General features: G+C 42.3%; 1 protein-coding gene across 2 annotated transcripts in view; it reads right to left on the bottom strand.

Moving 5' to 3' along the window:
• TMEM131 (transmembrane protein 131) overlaps positions 1-23,434 on the bottom strand; it is a 125,484-nt gene that overhangs the window by 93,308 nt on the left and 8,742 nt on the right. For both annotated transcript variants that reach the window (XM_053307841.1, XM_053307842.1), the window contains exons 2-3: positions 13,000-13,061; positions 1,246-1,286 (exon numbers count right to left, since the gene is read on the bottom strand). In XM_053307841.1, coding sequence (XP_053163816.1) covers positions 1,246-1,286; positions 13,000-13,061 — 103 coding nt within the window. The remainder of the gene's footprint in view (positions 1-1,245; positions 1,287-12,999; positions 13,062-23,434) is intronic.

Genomic DNA, 23,434 nt, shown 5'->3' with positions numbered 1-23,434 from the left:
TACTCTATAACTTCCTAATGAAAATATATCTTCTGGGTTTTTATTGTTTTATGAATACGATGATTATTTATATAACGCTTTTCAACTGAAGTCCCCAAAGTGGTTTACAGATATATAAACAAAATGGCTACCTGTCCCCAATGGGCTCACAATCTAAAAAAGAAACATAAGATAGACACTAGCAATAGCTACTGGAGGGATTCTGTGTTGGGGCTGAATAGGGCCAGTTGCTCTCCCCCTGCTTAATAAAGAGAATCATCACTTTAAAAAGGTTCCCCTTTGCTCAGTTAGCAGGAATCAGTTTTCAAACTCATTTTACTGGACTAGACTGTCAGACTACTGTCTCATCTTTTATAATCATTTTTGTATTTGTTTTACATTTCAATGCTTGTTGGAAGCTGCCTTGAGCATTTTAATGGCATACATTAAAAAAACAACCAACCTAAGCAACCATCTGCAATTCATTAGTTTGTCAGGATATTTTCACTGCTTCCAAGATTACAGTTCACTGCTTCCAAGAGTCAGTTCACATGATCACTTGAGACAGCAGTTAAATATTTATATATTTATAAAGGCAAAGTGTGCCATCAAGTTCATTTCTACTCCTGGCGCCCACAGAGTCCTGTGGGTTTTTTTGGTAGAATACAGGAGGGGTTTACCATTGCCTCCTCCCACCCAGTATGAGATGATGGTGCCTTTCAGCACCTTCCTATATTGCTGCTGCCCAATATAGTACCAGCGGGGATTCAAACTGGCAACCTTCTGCTTGTTAGTCAAGCATTTCCCTGCTGTGCAACTTAAGGCAACAGGAACCATGCTCATGTTGTATGAAAAACCCATTTCCAATAGCTGGTCTACAATGTCAATTTCCAGGGGTGAAAAAATGTTGGCTCAGTTTAACAGCCAGACATAATATTTTACTAATCAGATGGTTTCTCAAGCTATGCTGGTTCATTACTTATCAGGACTTTTTTCACTTGTCAGGCATTATTTTTCACTTGTAACAGACTAGTAAATTTCCTCAACCCTGGACATTTCACACAATTAAGCCATCACATGACAAGATGCACATATATTCATAGTTGTATGAATATCCCCTTTATAGATTATACAAATAGAATTCAAGCTTCATAGTGATTATTTTATTAGAGACAGTCAAGTACTCAATATTTCAAATAGTGATTATGTACGTCTAACCATTGCTCAGAATTAAAGTAAATTAATATACTCTGTGGAACACCTTACCTTTTCTGTTGATATGAAGTGAGACCAATAGTTGTCTCAGTCTAAAAAGGGGGAAAAGTAAAACTTTAGTACTGAACCAAGTTATTTAAAAATATATATACTGATAAGTGATCAGAATATTCAGAATCTGAATAATCAAGAATACACACTGTCTTAAGTGGTCAAGTCCAACCCTAGAATAATCAGCCCCTAATTATCAGAAGCATACAAGATTCCTTGGCTAGAAGTGATAAGATGTACTCCCCACTGGCCCAAGTCAGTATATGCTGACTTAGATATTCATAATGCTTATTTAAAGAATGTAGGGTAACAAAAAGCTGTATTCTAAGACAAACAGCATCTAGTGCTGGAGATCTGAGTTTGGTATAAATTCAAAATAACAAGGAACCAAATGATTACTTAAGGCTAACAGCACATGTCCTATCACCAATACCATGGAGAAGAGAAGTCTTGTATTGAGCAGACAGAATGTATTTATTTAATGTTGACATGTGTATATGGTGCTTTTTGGCAACATTGCCCTCAAAGAAGCTTGCAATAGTTTAACATATAACAAAAACAAGTAATTTGACATTAATCTGTTGAAATAGAAACACACACAGACACAAATCCTCCTCTTCAACCAACCAGAGAAATTCTGACAGGATCACAGTTTGTACTATCTATCTGAAGGCCAGGAGGAATTGAAGAGTCCAAACTTTTCATACAACAGAGCTCCAGAGCCAGAACACCAAAAGAAAATCCAAGTGATCACTGACCAAGCCTTAGAAGATGAAACTGGCTTAGAGAGCAGAACCTTCCCACAAGGTCTTAATGAGAAGGCAGAAGCCTATGGGGGCAGGCAGAAGCCTATGGGGGCAGGCCTCGTAGTAGCAAGCATGACTTCTCCCCTTAGCTAGGCAGGGTCTGCCCTGGGTGCATATGAAAAGGAGACTAGAAGGGTGAGCACTGTAAAGCTGCTATGGGAAGAGCATCTAGGTTCCAAGTTCCCTCCCTGGCATAATCAAGACAGAGCTGAGAGAGATTCCTGCCTGCAACCTTAGAAAAGCCCCTGCCAGTCTGTGTAGACAATACTGAGCTAGATGGACCAATGGTCTGACTCACTATATGGCAGCTTCCTATGTTCCTGTGAAGTCTTTAATACCTATGGCCTAATGCACTCATTAAACATTTCTAGATTGGGAACACACAGCAGGCTTGCGCACACCTTCCCTCTGCCTCCACATGACCCCCCCCACACACACACCCTTCAGTGTCACCCACAATGTTCAGACTAACCAGTTTAAAGCCTCAGAAGATCAAGTTCATAGACTGGGAGTGTTCTTGGATCCCAAACGCTCTCTGGTTTCTCAGGCTGAGGCAGTGGCCAGGAGTGCTTTTTATCAGCTTTGGCTGATAGGCCAGATACATCTATTTCTGGAAACAAATGACCTTAAAACGGTGGTACATAGGCTGGTAAATCTCTAGGCTTGACTACTGTAATGCACTCTATGTGGGGCTGCCTTTGTACGTAGTTTGGAACCTACAACAATTGGTACAGAATAAGGCAGCCAGACTGGTCTCTGGGTTTACCCGAAGGGACCATATAACACAGATTCTAAATGAACTGCACTGGATGTCACTAGGTTTCTGAACAAAATACAAAATGCTGGTTATTACCTATAATGCCCTTAACGGCATGGGTCCAAGTTACTAAGAGAGCCCCTTCTCTGTTGTGAACCCTGTCGCCTATTAAGATCATCTGGAGAGGTCCAGTTATGGTTGCTTCCAACTCGTTTGGTGGCAACTCGGGACTGGGCCTTCTCTGAGGCTGCCCCAGGGCTTTGGAATGCACTCCCTGCTGAAATAAGATCTCATTCTCTGTTTGTTTTTAGGAGAACCCTGAAGATGTACCTGTTTTCCCAGGCTTTTAACTGAAATTTAAATTTTAATGTGTTTGTATCTATTGTGATTATCTGTTTTATTAATTTTACATGTTTTATATTTTATATTATGTTTTAATTTGTACACCGTCTAGAGATTTCTATATCAGGTGGTATATAAATTCAAATAAATAAATAAATAAATAAAGTACAAGAAGGAACTGGAGTGGATTCTATTCCATTCGAAAAGGGAAAAACCCAGTAAAACTTGTATTTCAGTGTTCTGCAACTTCATGTTCAGCTCAGACTCAACATTCATGTCCTGTTGTGTTTCATCCACCACACACTTGATATATTGCTAAAAATACAGTTTAAACCAGAATAGGTATTGGGGTGTCAACAACACCTACTGCACTGCATAGGAAACTGAAAGTACTATGCACTTAATGTTTTTTACATAAATGCTCAGACTAAAATGACATAAATGCTCAGACTAGAACCTGTTCTTTCCACATTTCTTGAGGAAATGGAGCACAGAAGCGGAACACACAATATCTTTTCTTAATCCGTAAATCTAATATAAGTAATCCATAAATATTAACTGAGTCCTTAGCCCAGAACCATGGAACAGATCTTCAACCAGAATATCTGTCAGCTATACCAGACTTTTTACTTATAAGTGTCATGTGCTCAGACTCCTCCCAGATGTTATGAATTCCATAATCTCAAATGGGGGTATGATCCATCCCAGTTTCTTTGGAGGATTAAACCAGAAAAAGTCTCTTTCAAACATGATCAAAATACCTGAAATGTATTCCAATGTATTTTCCATTGAGCCAACGTCTCATGCTTATACCAACAAAGAATCCACTACAGTATTCATACATCTTATACCAAGGGTTCTCACTATCTTATTTAGTTAGTTAGTTAGTTAGTTAGTGCATTTTTATACCGCCCCAGCCCAAGGTCTCAGGGCGGTTCACAACAAATAAAAACAAAACATTAAAATCAATTAAATATTAAAAACAGCTGAAAACAATCAATAAATAATCCAAAATTTTAAAAGTTACATAGTTAAAAAGCTAAAAGGCCTGGGTAAAAAGACAAGTCTTTAGACACTTTTTTAAAGCCGCTAGTGATGGGGAGACTCTTATTCCCACAGGAAGCGCATTCCAAAATCTTGGGGCAACAACAGAGAAGGCCCGTCCCTGGGTGGCCACCAGACAACATGAAGGTAGCCACAGACGAACCTCCCCTGATGTACACAGTGGACGATGGGGATCATGTAGAAGAAGACGCTCTCTTAAGTACCGTGGGCCTAAGCTGTTTAGGGCTGTGCAACTCCTGTAATATAGGGGTAATATGGTCTCTTCGAGATGAATCAGAGACTAACCTGGCTGCCACATTTTGTACTAATTGCAGTTTCCTGACTACGTACAAAGGCAGCCCCACATAGAGCGCACTGCAGTAATCAAGTCTGGAGGTTACCAGCAAGTGCACTACTGTTCTGAGATCATGAACCTCAAGAAACGGACGCAACTGGCATATCAACCGAAGCAGATAGAAAACACTTCTGGCCACTGCCTCAACCTGGGGAACCAGGGAAAGGTGTGGATCCAGAAGCACTCCCAGACTGTGTACCTGTTCCTTCTGAGGAAGTGTGACCCCATCTAAAACAGGTAGATCAATATCGCTTCCCGAGTGACAACCCTGCACAATAAGTACCTCCATCTTGTCTGGATTCAGTCTCAGTTTGTTATCCCTCATCCAGCCCATTACTGCTTCCAAGCAGGCATTCAGGGAGGATATGCCTTCTCCTGATGATGTTGACATGGAGAAATAGATTTGGGTGTCATCAGCATACTGATAACACCCAGCACCAAATCTCCAGATGATCTCTCCCAACGGTTTCATGTAGATATTAAAAAGCACTGGAGACAGTATGGAGACTTGAGGGACCCCATATAAAAGCTCAGATTTTGAAGAGCAACAGTCTCCAAGCGACACCATCTGGAATCTGCCAGAAAGGTAGGAGCAGAACCACTGCAAAGCAGTGCCTCCCACCCCCAACTCCCTCAGACGTACCAGAAGCATACTATGGTCGATAGTATCGAAAGCCGCCGAGAGATCCAAAAGGACCAACAGAGTCACACTTCCTCTGTCAAGTCCCAATTGGAGATCATCCATCAGGCCGACCAAGGCAGTCTCCACCCCATAGCCCATCCGAAAACCAGTTTGAAATGGGTCTAGATAGTCAGTTTCCTCCAAGACCGCTTAGAGCTGGGAGGCCACCACCCTCTCAATCACCTTGCCCAACCATGGGAGGTTGGAGACAGGCCGGTAGCTACTAAACTCTGAGGGGGTCCAAGGCAGGCTTCTTAAGAATAGGTCTAATAATTGCCTCCTTTAAACAAGGAGGCATCCTGCCTTCTCTGAGAGGTATTCATAATTGCCACCAGGTTCTCCACAACAAACCCCTTGCCAGATAGTATAAGCCACGTTGGGTAAGGATCAAGCAGACAGGTGGCAGGACGCACCGTTCCAAGCAGCTTGTCCACATCCTCAGGAGTCACAAACTGAAATTGATACAGTCTAATCACACAAGAGGAGTTGCTGAATACCTCTGCATCATAAGTGCCTCTCTAAGGAGGCACAAGCAACAAGGGATCATTTTTCTTTAATTAAAAGACACACACACAGAGACAGACACACTCCAAAGCTACTTTGACTTGGTTTTTTAAAAATATATTAATACAGGAGGCCCTCATCCACAGTTCCAGCAACTGCTGTTTTGTGCAACTGCAATGCAATCCTAGAGACCTGGTTTCCATATCTGCGGGTGCAAAAATAGACAAATTTTGCCTAACCTCAGTTTCAGGGGCACTGGAAATGACTTCTGGAGTAATTTTCCATGTCATTTCTGGTCTGGAGACAGCACAGAGGCATTTTGTGGCTTTTTTAAAAAAAAAACCCACACACATTCCCATGATTTCTTTTATTAAAATTGAAGGAATTGGGGCTGGGGGGGGGGGCATTGCTGGAGACTAGAGAGCATGGTAGTATACTTTATTTATGCTCCCCTCGCCCAAATATTTTGTGTGTGTGCCTAAGTGGGTGAGGGAGGTATGGGAAAGGGCAGGAAAGGATATACAATTCCTTTAAGTCCAGATTTCAATTGAAAGTTGTTTTGTTTCCAATGTAATTATTTGTAACAAATAGATTTGCATGGTAGGTACAGAAAACCTTGAGTAGACATAGAGTAAAGGCTAACGTGGTTTGTATAGCACCTAAAACATTAAAACATTTCCTTAAATCCCAGTTGTATAACAGATGTGAAGGGAGGGATTGTTCTATCTGTGAGGAGGATGAGGATTGGTGTAAGGTGAAGGGGGAAGTGTATAAAATTGAATGTGTGGAATGTGCAGCATTCTATATTGGAGAAAGAGGAAGACCACTAATGAAAATATATAACGAACATCTGGCTGATATGCAGCATAACAAAAGATGAACAATACTGTGGGCAATACACATGAAAGAACATCATAACGGAAAAGTGATCAAAACAAAAGTATCAATATTGGCTGTGGAAGGGAATTTAGTAAGCTCAAGGAAGCAATGTTCATAGGCATAGCTCATGTTCAAATTGAAACCTAATATTAATGATAAGGATGAGATGAAAGAGTTAATATCTCCTCGGCAAAAGGTCTGCTCTCTCCTCCCTCATGTGTGATCTATTTATTATCCATTTGCTGCTTCCAGTTCTAAGCTTCTGTATTTAAGTGCCTTTAGCTGGCATGCTAAATGGAGCGCCGAGGATGGTGTATTAACACTGAAACGTTTGCTCGGTTTTGTTTTAGTTTATATGTTTTGTGTAAACATCTTCAAGTTACTTTAATATATTCTATGCATTAAAGAGATCATTTGAAGTTTGTCTTTGGAACAGTGCAATGCGTATTTCATCGCTGGTATATCATCTTAATCCAATCATTTCTTTTGGAGCTACAGTATTGCGATAATCAAATATTTATTTGTCATAATCAAATATGAAATGAGGGTGCAATCTGCAGCTTTCATTCCCCCAGGAACAATTTGACAGAGCTACAGCAGGTGCCAATTACACTTGTCTATGAATACAACCATCAGGCACATGACAGATTATAAAAAGATGATTAAATATGAATGGAAAGGCTGATTTAAAGATACAATTTCTGCAGCAACCATTCTCTTCCCAGAATGAGGCTGCTTTCATAACACTAAAAATACAATACAAAAAGTGAATGTCTCGCACCATGAGTCTCCGGTCATCTGTCCAAAAGCTTGGGTGTTGAGATGAGATCCACTTAGGGGATTATATAACTCAAGACCAAAAACATGACAATCTAATGAAAGATTTAAACTAGGATGTAATTTGAGTAAAACTGTAGTTCACCATAAAGATAATAAATGCCAATATGGAAATCTAAAATAAATAATCTACAAAAATTAACGGAGCCTTTAGTCCAAAAGCATAAAACTGATCTTCAGCCAGAGTTTCAATCAGCAATACCAGCTTTTTTGTTTACAAGTGTCATGTGGTCAGGTTCTAGACTCCTCCCAGATGTTATGAATTCCATAATCTCACTAGAGTTTGCAGTAAACACAAGACCTTACATAACAAGCTCTGCAAGTATGATTATGTACAGAAATACCTACAAAACTGCTTGTTATTTTTGGATGAAAACTCAAGAGAGCATGCTCATATGTATATTGAGAACCAATGTGCTGATCAAACATCAAATAAACTGTCCTTGAAAGAACTTGGGGAAATGACCCTGTTAATTTAATAATTCCCAGCTTTAATGTGTAAACTTCCGCTATATTCTATTCTTACTAAGTTAGTGAATGGTAGGATGTAGCTGCTATTAAAATACTGAGCAAATACTAACAACCATACAGTACTTCTACAAGTTTAGTTACTTGAGCTATGCCTTTTAAGCTGTATCCCTGGCAGCTAAGCCAGACTCACAACCAATATTTCTAGCACCACTGAATATGCAACCCAAAGAAAGTCTCAAACACCATATCTAAATGAGAGTTAGAGGCTACACTAATCTATATAAATTAAAGAGTACAACTAGGCTCCAAGAACCATGCTATTAGTTCCACAGTTTTAGAATTGACCATTTTATTTAGGTTACATGCCTCAAACTATTTTGTACCAGCAACACATTGATTGCTATGCTACAAATTACATTAAGCAGCAGAAATATTCTTATTTACATTTTAACAGTATCTACACAATAGAGAAGGGAACCATTTCTGACCTCCTCAGTGCAAGTTACAAATCATGCTGTGTGTCACGCCAATCTTTTATGTTTTCTCCTTCTCCACTGGTAAGCCCCTCCCCACCTCCATTACCACCAGTTTGCAGATACTTGTAGAGGTATCTGAATCTGAAAGGACAGACAGGGACATTAGTAACAGTCTGTTTTAGGCTACTAGTTTTTTTGTTCTTGTTAGGTTACTAACAAGAAAGAGGTTGCTTATCTCCCAAAGCTGTATGCTTATGCAGAAGTTGCATGAGAAAGGACTGTGGTATGGCTGAATAAGGCCATCAGCCAGGAATGTATTTAACATACATAAAAGGCCATTCTTCCGGGCAGGGCAGATTTTTAAAATTTCTTAAACTTTCAGTTCTTCTACTATGCATCTCTTCAATAAAAAAATCAGAAGTCTACATTTATTTTTAGAATGGAATGGTTTGACCACTTAATCAAACATCAAGTTAAAGGCTGCATTTCTAAGAAAGAGAGAACTGTGGCAGAAAACATCCAACTTTTGAGGTTACGCATTATACACAACACGTGCATGTATTTATTACTGTGGGTTTCCCACCAGATCTGGGAACTAGCAAGTCATCACAAACGCTAGAATACAGAAGATGCTGTCTCGTCTCCCAGCAGAAACCCACATAGATGGAACCCCCTTGTATTTGTTTTTGTGCTCAGTTTACCCAAGTTGTACAATGCTCCCAATTCTTAAATTCTGAATATTTATGACTTCAAGACAGCCTGGACATCTACCTTCCGCCACCATTAAAGAACAGTATATTATTTTGCCCAGTAATTACTATCCCTTGTTTCTGGCAAGTTGTAGACTATTGTTATAGCTCAAACCTATGCATATTTATTCAGACTGAAATCCCATTTTGTTCAATGAGCCATCCAAATAAGCATGCATAAGACTGCAGACTTAGTCTTTACGACTGATCTCGTTCAGTATCCTTGCACATGCACAGAGAAAGCCAAATGGATAACAGACTCCTGTTTATCATATATTTAGAGATAAAAGGCATGAGAGCTGTATTAGCAAGAGAAGCATAATCCTAAAGCTTGGTTGTATAAGGGCTGTATTACTGCTTTAATTATAAAGCAATATGTTTGGGATTGTTATAGCAACAAGCTAGTATGTATGCTTGTTCAGCAAACATGGATTTCAAAACAGGAAGCCTGACCAAAGACAATGATTTTAAAATTACTATTTTCTTGATTTAAATATCAATTTAAGTCAACCCATCTGCTACAAGGCAACCATTTTTGAGAGAGGTCTAGACCTACATTCCCTCGAAGGTGCACATGTGTGCAAAAAACTCCAGACCCTCACACAGCTGTTTTCAGAAGCCGCGCACTCTCACCACGGGTTCTGCTTGTGCTGCCTTTTCCTTTCCGCTGCCAAGCCACGCTGTACCTGCTGTGCAAGCCTTCCCTTTTCACTGCTTCCAGATGCACAGCATGGGATGGCATGTAGGTGGAGGGGGAAAGGTGAAATGAACCTCCTCCCCCCCTCCCCCCGCCCACGAAGAGGGACTCCCAAAATCTCCTAGTGTCTGGTGCCCAGTTCAACAACAGTCTTCTTTTTCTTGGAGGTTTCATTTTCTTTGCCCTTCCCTGCCTCTTGCTGTTCTCTTGCCCTAGTACTGGCAGCACCTCCTTCAGCTGTTGGGGAGCAGCGGAACGAGTTGGGTGAGTGGGATTTCACAGAGGGCAAGGCAGAGGAAGGCTGTTTCCAGTGCCCCTCCTGTGGTGTCGCCTGGCAAGACAGTGGCAGCGTGGGGAGGTGGCTGCTCTCCTGGAGCCAGCCCCCAAAGCAGCAGCAGCAACAAAGAGGGAGCGACCCAACAGCACTGTAGTGGGATCACCGCTACAGCTAGAAGCAGTGACCCTATCCCTGTGTGCTCCTTTCACTGGGCTTCCTCTCTTCTGGTGTGCTCTCCAGACTTCCCTCCCTGTCACCCAGACCCTGGCTGCTTGGGCAGTTAAGGTGCCTTCCGCACAGGAGTGAATATGATGGTGGGGGGGTTAAGGTTGGGGGAAGAGGGGTTCTGCTTTTTTTGGATGTGGTGGTTCGGTGTTTAAGCCAAGGTCTTAAAATTCTATACAGACAAAATTTATTGTCTGAGCTTTTCTGAAAGTTGCATCTTCTTGGTATGGCAATTGGTTTTGACTTATGGGTTAGGCTCCTACTTGCTGTACTCTACGAACTTCTCTGCCACTTATCAAAATTTGATAATTTGGGGGGGAATAGTGCCGGAATAACTGGATCACATACAGAACAAAAGCCTTCAATTAACTAACTAGAAAATATATTTGGAACTGTTTTCACTAAACATGAGTCTTTAATAGTCTTTTCTTTTTCAGAAAAATTCTGATCATATTTTAACTATTACTGAGATCATTGAGTATTAAAACTCTGCTGAGAACAGTTAAAATATGATATTCAGAATAGTTAAAATATGATATTCAGAAGAAAAAAGACTATTAAAGACTCATGTTTAAGTGTTCCAGTTATTCCAGATCTTGTCTACTGAGGGAATCTAGCACAATGCCCCCGTTGCCAAGAATTATCAAATTTTGTTAAGTGGCAGAGAAAGTAGTGGAGTACAGCAAGTAGGAGCCTAACCCATAAGTCAAAACCAATCACTGTTTTCAGAAAAGCTCAGGCAGAATAAATTTTGTCTTTATGGAATTTTAAGAGCTCGGCTTCAAACCAAAGGCTAGCATTCTTCGTTTGGCATTGTCTATATATTTAATTCCCTAAGGCATACCTGTGGCTAATCCCATGAGTGCCAGCTATCTCTACCGGATGGGTGGGAGGGGAAAAAATGGCAGCAGTGGCAGCGAATGGCCGGCCAGTGGGGGGGAAACGGCGGCGGCGGCAACAGGCAGAAGGAGGAGGCAGTGACAGATAGGGATGGGGGAAGAAGGAGGTGGCAACAGGAAACAAACTAGAGGCGCAGATACTCTGTGCCCAGCCCAGCTAGTAAAGCTATAAATACCAATGTTATAAATAGATTATTTCATATTACAATTTTATAAATAGAAGAGAATTGTAAAATATACTTCTTTCCTTCAGTATATGTGTGTGCACATGTTGTATCTATAGTGGCACATAATGCACATGTGCGCACACTGCCTTGATACTGCTGTTCAGAACCTCATTCCACTCACTGATGAAAAAATTAAGAGGGAACACTGGCTCTAGACCAGTGTTTCTCAACCACCGGTCCCTGGACCGCTGCCGGTCCCCGAAGGGTTGAGTGCCGGTCCCTGACTGGGAGTCAATCCCCCCCCCGCACAACTGAAATCAAGGCACTCACTTACTCAATTTTGCACATGGCACGGAAGAGGAAGAGTATCACGGAGGCATGGGACCCTTCTTGTGCCTTGCCTCCACATGCTGCTGAGATCTTCCTACAGCTATCTTATTCCCTATCTTTACAGCTTCAAACTGTATGCGATGCGGGGGCATGGAGGAAAAAGTATGGCAGTGGGCGCCACTTGAAGGGCTGCTGGTTCTTGCATGCTCATTGTTTGCAGCCAAAGGTTGGTTGATTGAAACCCAGCTGCCTGTTGTGGTCGAGGCGCCTTGAGAGGGAACGCTGTTTCCCTCTTGCATCAGTGGGGCTTGCTTGTATGTTGTTTTCATTGGCCCCATGTAGCTTTTGAATTTTTCTAATGGCCCAACATCCCCTCTCCATTGAGTAATCACAAGCACCTCCACTCCAGACATACTGGAGACAAATTTGTTCACCCAGGCTTTTAGATTCAGGGGTTCTCAACCTTGGGTACCCAGACATTGGTGGACTTCTACTCCCATAATCCCCAGCCATAATGGCCAAATGCCATTGTTGTTGGGGGTTATGGGAGTTTAACTGAGGGACCCAAGGTTAAGAACCCCTAATATTCCATGTTTGCAAAAGATTCCAAATTTAATTATTTTAATGCTTATATTATTTTCATTCTAAACTGCCCAGAGATGCAAGTTTTGGGCAGTATAGAAGTCTGATAGACAGACAGACAGACAGACAGACTTGAAACCCCTTTACTAACTGCTGGTCCGGGAAACTGCGCATGAAGAATGTAGCGGTCCTTGAAACTCTGCACGAAGAATTTAGCGGTCCTTGACTCCAAAAAGTTTGAGAAACACTGCTCTAGACTGTTCATTTGAAGTGCCTTGAGCTGGCAGGCAGAGGGGGACTTGCTGAGACATTATCAAAAGCAAGTACAAGAAAAAATAATTGGACACTGGGGACTCAAAAAGGGTGAAGGAGTCAGAATTAGCCTATAGCAGGGTTGCGCAATTTCAGCCCACCTGCAGCTGCTGGTCTACAAGTCACATCATCCCTAACTACTGACCATGATGGCTGGGGATTATTGGAGTTGTAGTCCATCAACAGCTGGAGGGCCAATGTTCTGCAGCCCTGGCCTATAGGTTTGAGGTTCTAACTCCATTTTTTTTCTTCATCAACAACCATAGCTTTGTGTAATTTCTGCATTATCTAAAGACAATAGAAAGTTAATGCACAGATAAGCAATATGGCACAGAACTATTTCTTTCAACAGAAAATATTTACCTGTAATAAGCCTCCTTCATCAAAGCGTAAAACTTCTATTATGCTATCTGACTGGATAAATGCTGTGGAACAAGAAAAATATGGATTAAAAACTTCATTAACATCAACTCAAAAGTTGCCCATTTACAGAGATGCGTTGCCACCCAATTTTTCCCATACAAAATAATTAAATCAGAAGAACGTATAAATTTTATACTTGTGTTTTACCACTAGTTACAAAGGCAAGACCATTCCTTCTGAAGCCCATCTAGTCCACAGTTCTGTTTCCAACAGTGACCAGCTAGATGCCTCCAGGAAGCCTAGAAAGAGGTCATGAAAGCAGCAGCCCTTGCCTGCTATCAGACCCAGTATTTGGACTGCAGAGGTATACTGCATCAGAAAAAAGTGTTTGTTTAGCTATTGAAAGATCAGTTCATGAGGGCTAGGGCTAGTTGGTCTTTATAGTAATCTGCGCCAGTGACCACTGCCACATCTTGTTGTGCCAGTGACCACTGCCACATCTTGTTAACAGTGAATTCTATACATTAAGTGTTGTGTATTTATTTACACAGTGCCATGTATATGCAAGGCACCTCAAAGAATTGCAAGATAGGTCCTTGCCCCGAGGGGCTTACAGTCTAAAACCCCAACAAAGATGACAACAGAGAAAGGAGAAGGAAGTGGAAGTAGGGATAAACTGGGGAAGAATTTGAGTATTCATTTAAGAACATAAGAACAGCCCTGCTGGATCAGGCCCAGCCAATGATAGACTTCTCCTCCATGAAGTGATTCAAACCCCTCTTAAAGCCATTCAAGTTGTTGGCTGTTACCACATCCTGTGGCAGAGAATTCCACAAGTTGATTATGCGTTGTGTTAAAAAATACTTCCATCTGTTGGTCCTAGATTTCCTGGCAATCAATTTCATGGGATGACCCCTGGTTCTAGTGTTATGTGAGAGGGAGAAGAATTTCTCTCTATCCACATTCTCCACACCATTTACATACATTTACAAGTATTTCTGTTTAGTTAAGATGTGGAGAAAGGGAGCTGGACCACAGGCCTCATGTAAAAGGTGGGCTTTAAGAAAAGATTTAAAGAAATTAGAAGTGGCATGACAGAGGCATTCTGGGAGGTAGTTCCAAGCATATAGGCCAGCAACGGAGAAATGGTGAAGTTCTGAGGGAACAAGATACCTTCAGATGGCAGAGTGTGGTGAAGCTGGGTGAGGAAAAGGTCACAGCAGGCAGGTGTCAGCCCTGCTGGATCAGACCCAAGGCCCATCTAGTCCAGCATGCTGTTTCACACAGTAGCTCACCAGATGCCTCTGCAATACCCAGATATGAGAGGGGAAAGGCAGTGAGCCCTTTCTCACGAGCAGTGAGAAAGGACTATAGGGTTTGAGGGGAGGAGGCCCTAAAGAGCTTACCTCCCCACAGACGACCATTCCATCTTCCCTGGGCAGGCAAATCACCAACAGCTCTGAGGGTTGGGGTGCCAGGATGCATCACGAGTGTACAGTGCATTATGGGGACCCCCTCCCCAAGTCTACTAACTACTGCTGCTTGCAGCCGTAGCTGAAAGACAATTGTGAAAATGAGGTTACGGGAGCACTCGCTCCCTTAAACTCATTTTAAAAGGAAACTTCATAGGCGGGTTTGCCACTGTGGTGCTGCTGGGATTGGGCCCCGACCCCAGTAGGATGCGCGCGCGCGCGCGCACACACACACACACACACACACACACACACACACACAAAACCGGGCTGGGCTCCTTTAGCCCATTTTTGCATACACGTGTGAATAGCCTCAAGGCCATAGTGTTTTAAAACCATTTTATTTATGTATTTATTTTTCTATGTAAACCACTATGAGAATTTTTGGTTGAAGAGCAGTATATAAATATCTGTAGTAGTAAAGACAAGAACAAAAAGCTTGTGTCAAATCTGCAGCACATCCTTCTATATTCTGAACATACCAGTACTGCTGATCAATTTCATTGGGTGACCCCATCAGCATATTAGAGAGGGAGAAAAATCTTTACTCACTCACTCTCCCTCTCCCATGTTATGTCTCATGTCTTCCTTGCTCTTCTTCCAAACTAAGCAGCCCCCAGACACTCACATTTTTCATTGTTGGGAAGGAGCTCCAACCCCTTGATCATTTTGGCTGTTTTTAAAATTTATATGGCATCATGATGTACAACAGATAACAGGTCCTTATCTCAAGGACTTCATATCTATAAATCAACCTAAGGGAGATCTGATAAAGAGGCAAAGAATATACAATTATTTCGTGCACACATACTTAGGCTTAGTGACAGCTGGGTGTGGGAACTAGTGGTTGCACTCAAGTCTTCCTGTCTTGACACTGCGCTTGCGTATGGAGACAACCAGAATTAAACATGGTATTCCATATGTGACCCTAGAACTTCACCTTTTGCTGCTGCTGTTTTATTCAGATGCTCAAGTCTTTGGACGCTCTTCTCTGCACTGAAGTGATTCAGGCAAGAGTATTTGTCAACATTTTCCACAACAGAGACAGATATAAAAATTCATTTAGCCATTATGAAGCCTCTCTATCGTCTTACAAACACCTGTGCCGTCTAAAGGCCCAACAGCCCTCCTAGCTGATTTCCTGCTCCCTATGTGTTATTAAAAGTGTCTACTTTTTTTGGATAAGACTTCCACTTTTTAAAGGAAGCCGTTTATATTTCAATTACTGCTTGAGGATTTGTTTATATCTTTTCAGTTTCAGGGTATACATTTTGTAGAAGTTTCTTTAACAGTGGTTTTAAAATAACCCCCATGCTTCTTGAAGAGTTTGACCCTTCCGACTCTGCAACCTCCTTTTAACCAATAGCCTCATTTTGGAGAAACCCCCTCTTCTGAAATTAAATGCAACTTTGGAACTTTTGAAAATTGTCTAATTGAATAAATAACAAATTTGATAGTGTTTCCAAGCGAACAAACTTGCACATACACCCACACCTCTGCCCATCTGGCAGATAGTCATATACAGGGCTTAGGAAATCCACTCAGCTACCTATCTGTGACAAGCGAAAAATGATGCCCGAAGAGTAAAAGAATGGGGTTCTCCGATTAGCAGTTCTCACTAGGCTTCAGGCTGAAGCAGAGCTAGCTGAGCCGAACAATCCCATTCCTCACCACAACCTTAAGTTTGAGACTCCCTCTCTTTCAACGCACATGGCAAGCTCGCTTCTCGCGCAGCTGCAAATGCCACCAGCCTGGAGTTCAATTATATGAGAGCTGAGCCTGGGCCTCCTGATCCACAACCCCTCTGGCTAGTCAGCCCTCCCCTCCTTCCTTGCCTCACTCTCTGCCGAGCAGCACAGCATGTTGGCCAAGGTGGTGCTCTGTTTCACACGCCTCCCACCAAGCCTGGGAAGGTGCCTTCAGCCATGCTGTGCTGCTTGCTCACTCACTTGCTCCTCCAGTGAGGTTATACTCCAAGGGTGGCGGGAGGAAGCAGCTCAAGGGCCAGGCAGCCCACAGATATGGCCTAGGAGCAGCCAATAATCTCTATGGAGGGCAGTGTCAAGGAAAGCTTGGGCAGTGCAGATTTTGCCCAGCCCCAAAAAAGTATAGCGATCTCCCTCTCCACCTCAGAAGGAGCGAGTAGCTCTTTAACCCAAGCAATAGCTACTCTGCCTATATACCTACACCCTTTGGGGGAATTGGCCCAGGCATCACCTGAAGCCTCCACATGTTCTCGGGGTGGCAGAGAGGGATACCTGGAGAATCTAAATGGCAGATGCTCTGCCATGTTCGTTATGAATACAAGTGCTTATTGCTGCCATAGCAGGTGCATGGGTGGAAGATGGGGGAACGTTTCTAGGAAGTAACCAAAGAGGAATGGGAAGGCAAAGAAGTGACAAGGAAAGCTACAGGGCTTGACGCTATATCAAGGTGACAGTGGCAAAAGACTCATCCTTCCTTTCTAGAAATACAGTCTCTCTGTTCAGACTTGCTGGTCTTGCCATTTGGTTTTGTTTTATAAGACTGTTATAAGGAATGTTGAGATGCCAGCATATGTGAACTGCTCTGGATATCCTGGAGCACTGTATAAATGCTTAGTATTATTGGCAGTGGAATCAAGTAGGGAGATGGTTGATTCCACTGTTGGATGTTTGAAGGGAGGTTTGGCCATTATCTGTTCAGAATGATTCATGTATATTTGGGCGGATGCAAGTGGACTTATTGGCTGCAGCCAGAACTGGAGGTAGTGGTGACCCAGCCGGTCGGCCAGTGTGGGGAGGAGGCAGCAGCCCAGCTGGGGAGAGGGAGAAAGTGCAGAAATGCTTCTCGGCTGTGGGGTGGGAATGGGGTGCCGGACAGTGGTGGGCATGGCAGAGGCTGCGCGGCCACCAGAAACTGCTGCGCGGGGGCCTGGAAGTTGGTACGCATGCACACCTTAGAGGGTACAGTGTCAAAGTACAGCATTACCCTTCATGTGCTTATGGCAAGCACCACTGAGATAGCCACACTTCCCCACTATGAAGTACACATTTGGGGACAACAGAAGAAAAGCTGAGTAGTTATTCTGCGATCCTATAGAAACCATGAAGTTACAAAAGTGGGTTCTAGAATGAGCTGTAAACACAGCAATTTCCATAGTTAGAACAAAAGTACTGTATATCGATTCTAAAGCCAGATGTGCATTAACTACGCCAAGGTCAGAACAGAACTTTGTTCTTCTTGACCATCAGATCAATAACTGGATTCCGGTATTCCATTAGCATGGTCAATAACTTCAGTACTCTCCTTTCAGAGGATGCACTATGCTAATCTTAAAAGCATCACAATACCAAAACACGGTCTCTCAAAACGGGGTATTTCTCAAAGACACCAACCCTCCAAAAATGCTGCCACCATTTGATATTTATATTTTGTTTTTCTGTCAATGTCCCAAGTGGTTTAACAAGAAGCAGCAAAAAGAACCCCCCAAAACCAGAAGGAATCAATGTCATTAGTGACAGAAACTAAGAGTTGTCAAGATTAAAAGCTGCCTTAAATTAGTCTTCAAACAGCAGCAAACACAGTATAAAGAAAAGGCAAGACTACTCTCCTCAGGACAGGGAATTTCACATCCTGGGCATGGCTACAGAGAAGCTCCTCTCTTGCATGCATGCCAAAAGCATGATAGAAGCCACTTCCGATGGTCTTTCTGAAGCATAGAAGTTCTTCATAGTATTATAAATGGTTTTACCATCTTCTGAGCCATTTTTTCCAAATGTTATTAATCTTGCCAGAAGTTTCCCAAGTCCAGTTTGAAATGTTGCATTTATAATTCTATAAATTAGATCAGGAGTTCTCAAACTTGGGTCTCCAGATGCTGGACTACAACAATCATCATCTCCAGCCACAAGGTCCCTGAAGGTCCCCCAATCTTCAGAAATGTATTTTCAGGGGGCATTCAGGCAGCAGAGGAGGGGAAAGATTGGCTAAAACTGTTCCTCTCCCCACTTGCACAAGTGCAGTGTTACTCTAGTCTATATAGTGCTTCCAGTCAATTATCTGCCTTCAACTTGGGGGCAAAATCCTCTAACAGGGGGTCTTGTAAACAAAAAAAATGTAAATAGGGGTGTATGTATACACATAACCTCATCCTATTGTGACTTTCCTATGTGTGATGCATCAGTTCTGGTTTTATGCAGGCCACTTATTTATATGAGGGAATAAATCCAATTTGTTCTAGAGACTGATCAAATTTTATGTTCTGTGCACAGCCCTACTATTTTCCCTGGTGGGACACAGCCCAATAAAAGGGGCGAGTGGAGCTTGGTTCAGGTGGAGAGAGAAGGAAGATGTAGAGGTGGGATGAGTGGCACTGAACTGTCTGTTGAACCTTGTTCACCTGCCAGGCTGCCAGTGTCTTGCTCACCAGCTTGCTTACTAAGGTAAACAATTCCTGTTAGTGGGTATGATGTTTCTATATCACAGCACCACCATGTTTTCAGGGCGTACTTGTTTGGTTTGCTTGGCACAGATGTCCACATAAGACAAAAGACTGTTAATGATATGTCCTACATGTCAATAAGTAATACAAACAAAAGTATAGAGTACACTGGGCTACCATCCTCTAGGTGTTGTAGAATACAGCACAGCACCCAGAACTGGACATTGTTTTCTTTGCCCAAGGACAGCTGACAGGAAACTCAATGAAAGAAGTGATGATTGTGGTAGACTGGTTTGTAGAATGCACTTAACCAGCTACCAGACTTGTGATGTTTGTCTTTAGGTCAGTCACATTGTGATCTAGCCTCAGAGGCAAGATATCTATAAATATCAGTTGCAGGGGAGTAACAGCAGGAGAGAGGGCATGTTCTCTTGCCTATGGGCTTCCCAGGGCATCTGGTGGGCCACTGTGTGAAACAGGATGCTGGACTAGATGGGTCTTGGGCATGATTAAGCAGGGCTGCTATTATGTTCTTATGACCCTTTCAGTTGAAATGCTGAGGTCTGAATCTTCACTACTGTTACACAGGGCTATCAGAAGCTGCCTCACATAGAGATAAACCATTGCTCCAAAACTTGGTATTGTCTATCTACACTGTCTTTCAGTGGATTCTCTAGAGTTTCAGGCAGTAGTTTTTCCTAGTCCTACCTGGAGATATCAGGAATACCTGGGACCTTCTGCATGCAAAACAGATACTCTACCACTGAGCTATGGCCTCATATCTAAAAATGGCATACATGGTCTCCCATCCAAGCACTAAGCTTAAGCAAGGTGGCTCTATTGTGTGCCTAGGCCAGGGCTGCACAACTTCAGCCCTGCTGCAGATATTGGCCTACAACACCTATGATCTCCAACTACAGGCCACTCTGACTAGGGATTATGGGAGCCGTAATCCAAAAACTGAAGGGTTGAAGTTGGGCAGCCCTGTCTAGTCCATGCTGTGGGACTATTGGGTTTGAAATGTTCTAGCAACTCACATTCTCAAGTGAGTTGTGTGGTTACAGAGGACACCATACTCGTCACTGCTGTACTCCACTGAAGCAAAATATACAATTACTATATTCTGTAGTCTGGAAAGTGGGGCGGGGGGCATCTAGTGTAACCACTGATAATATTCTGGAGTAATGTTTCCTACTAAGGAGTAGGATTTCATGATACATTATGAGGGTTAAGTATTGTTTATCCTGTAATATGAATTTCCTGTAAATACATTTTTTTGCCTTTTTAACAATGAAAATTTAAGGTATTTTTAATGAATTAAAGACATTTAAGGTTTAGATTAAGTAATACTGATACAAATTACTTTATTAAATTCAATTTTCAACATCACACCTAGTTCCTGCATTCACTTTGCTGTTCCTTTTTAACTAACTTGATCAATTTCACCAAATGAAGACAGTAATAAAGCATTTTCCTAATTACACAAGCTCATGCAGCAGAATTTGAATTGCATAGGTGAACTGCACATAAAAGGAAACACAAATCTTTTGATTCCACAAGCTCAAATGGCAAAACTATTTGACTGCACAATCCAGAAATTCTAATATTTTGAAAAACCCTCACAATCATAAGAGGCTCCTCTTATCCATTCACAGCATTTCCAAAATAAATCTAAGATCAGCTGGAGATGTAATTTGCTTTAGTAAATCAGTAATTTTTCTCAGTTATCCACTAGACTACCACAATCACATACCTAGGCAGACAAAGATGTCATTCACACGATCAAAAACTGTGTTCTATCCAGGTTCGGGAACTCCTCCTACCTTGCTTCCACACAACTGAAAATTGGGAGCACACACAGTTCCCAAACCTGGATAGAACACAGTTTTTGATTGTGTGAATGACCTCAAAGTGTTCTCTAACTCTTCATACTGTCCAAAGATTACAGTAAGGACATCCATTGATGTTGTCCATTGCTGCTCACCTGTGCAGCGTGTTGAAGGTCCATGGTTTGGTTTGAACTAGACTTAACTGGGTTTGACTCCAATAACAGACCAGCAGATTACTATAATGCTACAAGGAATTAGCAAACCCCTCCAGAGTAGATAAAGCAGCCTGCATCAGCACCACCTCATAATCAACCATACTAAAGGCCAAGTCTTGCCTCTTGAATTAGAAGCAAAGATCAACCAAGCCTACAAATTCAAACATCCAGGATAAGCACCAGACTGATAGGCATTCACAAAGCAAACCGCAACTATATGCATCTCTAGATTATTCATTCAACGTTCCTTGGAAACCTGAGACAGGGCAATTGATCAGAGAAGGTTGGTAAAATCACAGACCTGGGCAAGGAAGAAGCCAGGTCTTCTAAGCTATGTCTTTTATCAGCCAGGAATAGCCTGATACAGCTCATGCGAAGCTCATCACACAGCATGTACTAAGCCATAACATGGCCTAAAGTCTCTCCTTTGAAGCACTCCTGGAGCAGAGCTCAGGGACCAGTAAGTCAGTCAAATAGCAATGAAGCTACCTATTCCTTCTTTCTTCCATTACTGTTGGAAAGGACTCTTGGACTTCAGACACGTCTACAACAAAAAGGTTTGTTACCACTGCTTTAGAAGTTTATGCAGAATGTCAGACACATTTCACCAAGCTCTACTAGTGCAAATTATCAAACATGAATTGGAAGCCTTCAGAGGATTCAAGCACAAATTCAGATAAGCAAAACATGAAAGCTATTAGCTTTAGTCCCTAAGCTCTGTCTATTATATGAAAATACTTATGGGGGTGGTATAAGAATACTGAGAATGTCAAAAAGTTATGTCAAACTATGACTAGATCAGACATTTACAGAGCAAGTCTGAGGGGAACAAATATAAATATATTTTTGAAATTTGCAAAGTCCATAGTCAGAAGAAAACATTGGGAAGAGGAAATAAAAGATCCACAATGGTGTTAGGCTATTAAGAACGTAAGAACAGCCCTGCTGGATCAGGCACAAGGCCCATATAGTCCAGCATCCTGTTTCATACAGTGGCCCACCAGATGCTTCTGAGGGGAGCCCACAGGCAAGAGGTATGTTCATGCCCTCTCTCCTGATGTTGCTGCCCTGCAACTGATATTGAGAGGCATCGTGCCTTTGAGGCTGGAGATGGCCCACAGCCACCAGAATAGTAGCCACTGATAGACCTGTCCACCATGAATCTGTCTAAGCCCCTTTTAAAGCCATCCAAGCTGGTGGCCATCACCACATCCCATGCCAAAGAATTCCATAGATTAATTATGCGCTGTGTGAAAAATTACTTCCTCTTGTTGGTCCTAAATTCCCTAACCTTCCGTTTCATGGGGTGACCCCTGGTTCTAGTGTTGTGAGAGAGGGAGAAAAATTCCTCTCTATCCACCCTCTCATGCACAATTTTATACACCTCAATCATGTCTCCCCTTAATTGCCTCTTTTCCAAGGTAAAGAGCCCCAGATGCTGTAGCCTAGCCTCATGTGCTCCAGGCCCCTGATCATTTTGGTTGCCCTCTTCTGCACCTTTTCCAGTTCTACAATATCCTTCTTGAGATACAGTGACCAAAGCTGTACGCAGTACTCCAGATGTGGCCGCACCATAATTTCTATAAGGGCATTAGAATATTAACATTTTTATTTTTAACCCCCTTCATAATGAATTAGCATGGAATTAGTCTTTTTCACAGCTGCCACGCACTGAGATGACACTTTCAATGAGCTGTCCACCACAACCCCAAAGATCTCTCTTCTGGTCAGTCACCGACAGCTCAGATCCCATCAGCGTATATGTGAAGTTGGGGTTTTTTGCCCCAATGTGCATCACTTTACACTTGCTTACACTGAACCGCATTTGCCATTTTGTCCCCCAGTCCCCCAGTTTGGAGAGATCTTTTTGGAGTTACTCACAATCCGTTGTGGATTTCACTGCCCTAAATAGTTTAGTGTCATCTGTGAATTTGGCCCCTTCACTGGTCACCCCAACTTCTAGATCATTTAGGAACAAGTTAAAGAGCAGAGGTCCCAGTACCGATCCCTGCGAGACCCCACTTCCTACCTACCTCCATTGTGAAATCTGTCCATTTATTCCTACTCTGTTTCCTGTCTTTCCACCAGTTACTGATCCACACATAAACCTGTCCCCTTATTCCATGACTGCTAAGTTTACTCAAGAGCCTTTGGTGGGGAACTTTATCAAAAGCTTTTTGGAAGTCCAAGTATACTATGTCAGCTGGATCACCACATGCCTGTTGACACTCTCAAAGAAATCCAAAAATGTTAGTGAGGCAAGACTTTCCATTGCGGATGCCATGCTGGTTCTCCTTCAACAAGGCCTGTTCTTCTGTATGCTTAACAATTTTGTCCTTAAGTATTATTATTATTATTATTACATTTATATCCCGCTCTTCCTCCATGGAGCCCAGAGCGGTGTTCTACATATTTGAGTTTCTCTTTCACAACAACCCTGTGAAGTAGGTTAGGCTGAGAGAGAAGTGATTGGCCCAGAGTCACCCAGCTAGTATC

The sequence above is a fragment of the Hemicordylus capensis genome, chromosome 3 (genome assembly GCF_027244095.1).
Source record: "Hemicordylus capensis ecotype Gifberg chromosome 3, rHemCap1.1.pri, whole genome shotgun sequence".
Taxonomy (NCBI): domain Eukaryota; kingdom Metazoa; phylum Chordata; class Lepidosauria; order Squamata; family Cordylidae; genus Hemicordylus; species Hemicordylus capensis.
Note: the sequence above shows the minus strand (reverse complement) of the source record. Positions and strands in the feature narration are given on the sequence as shown.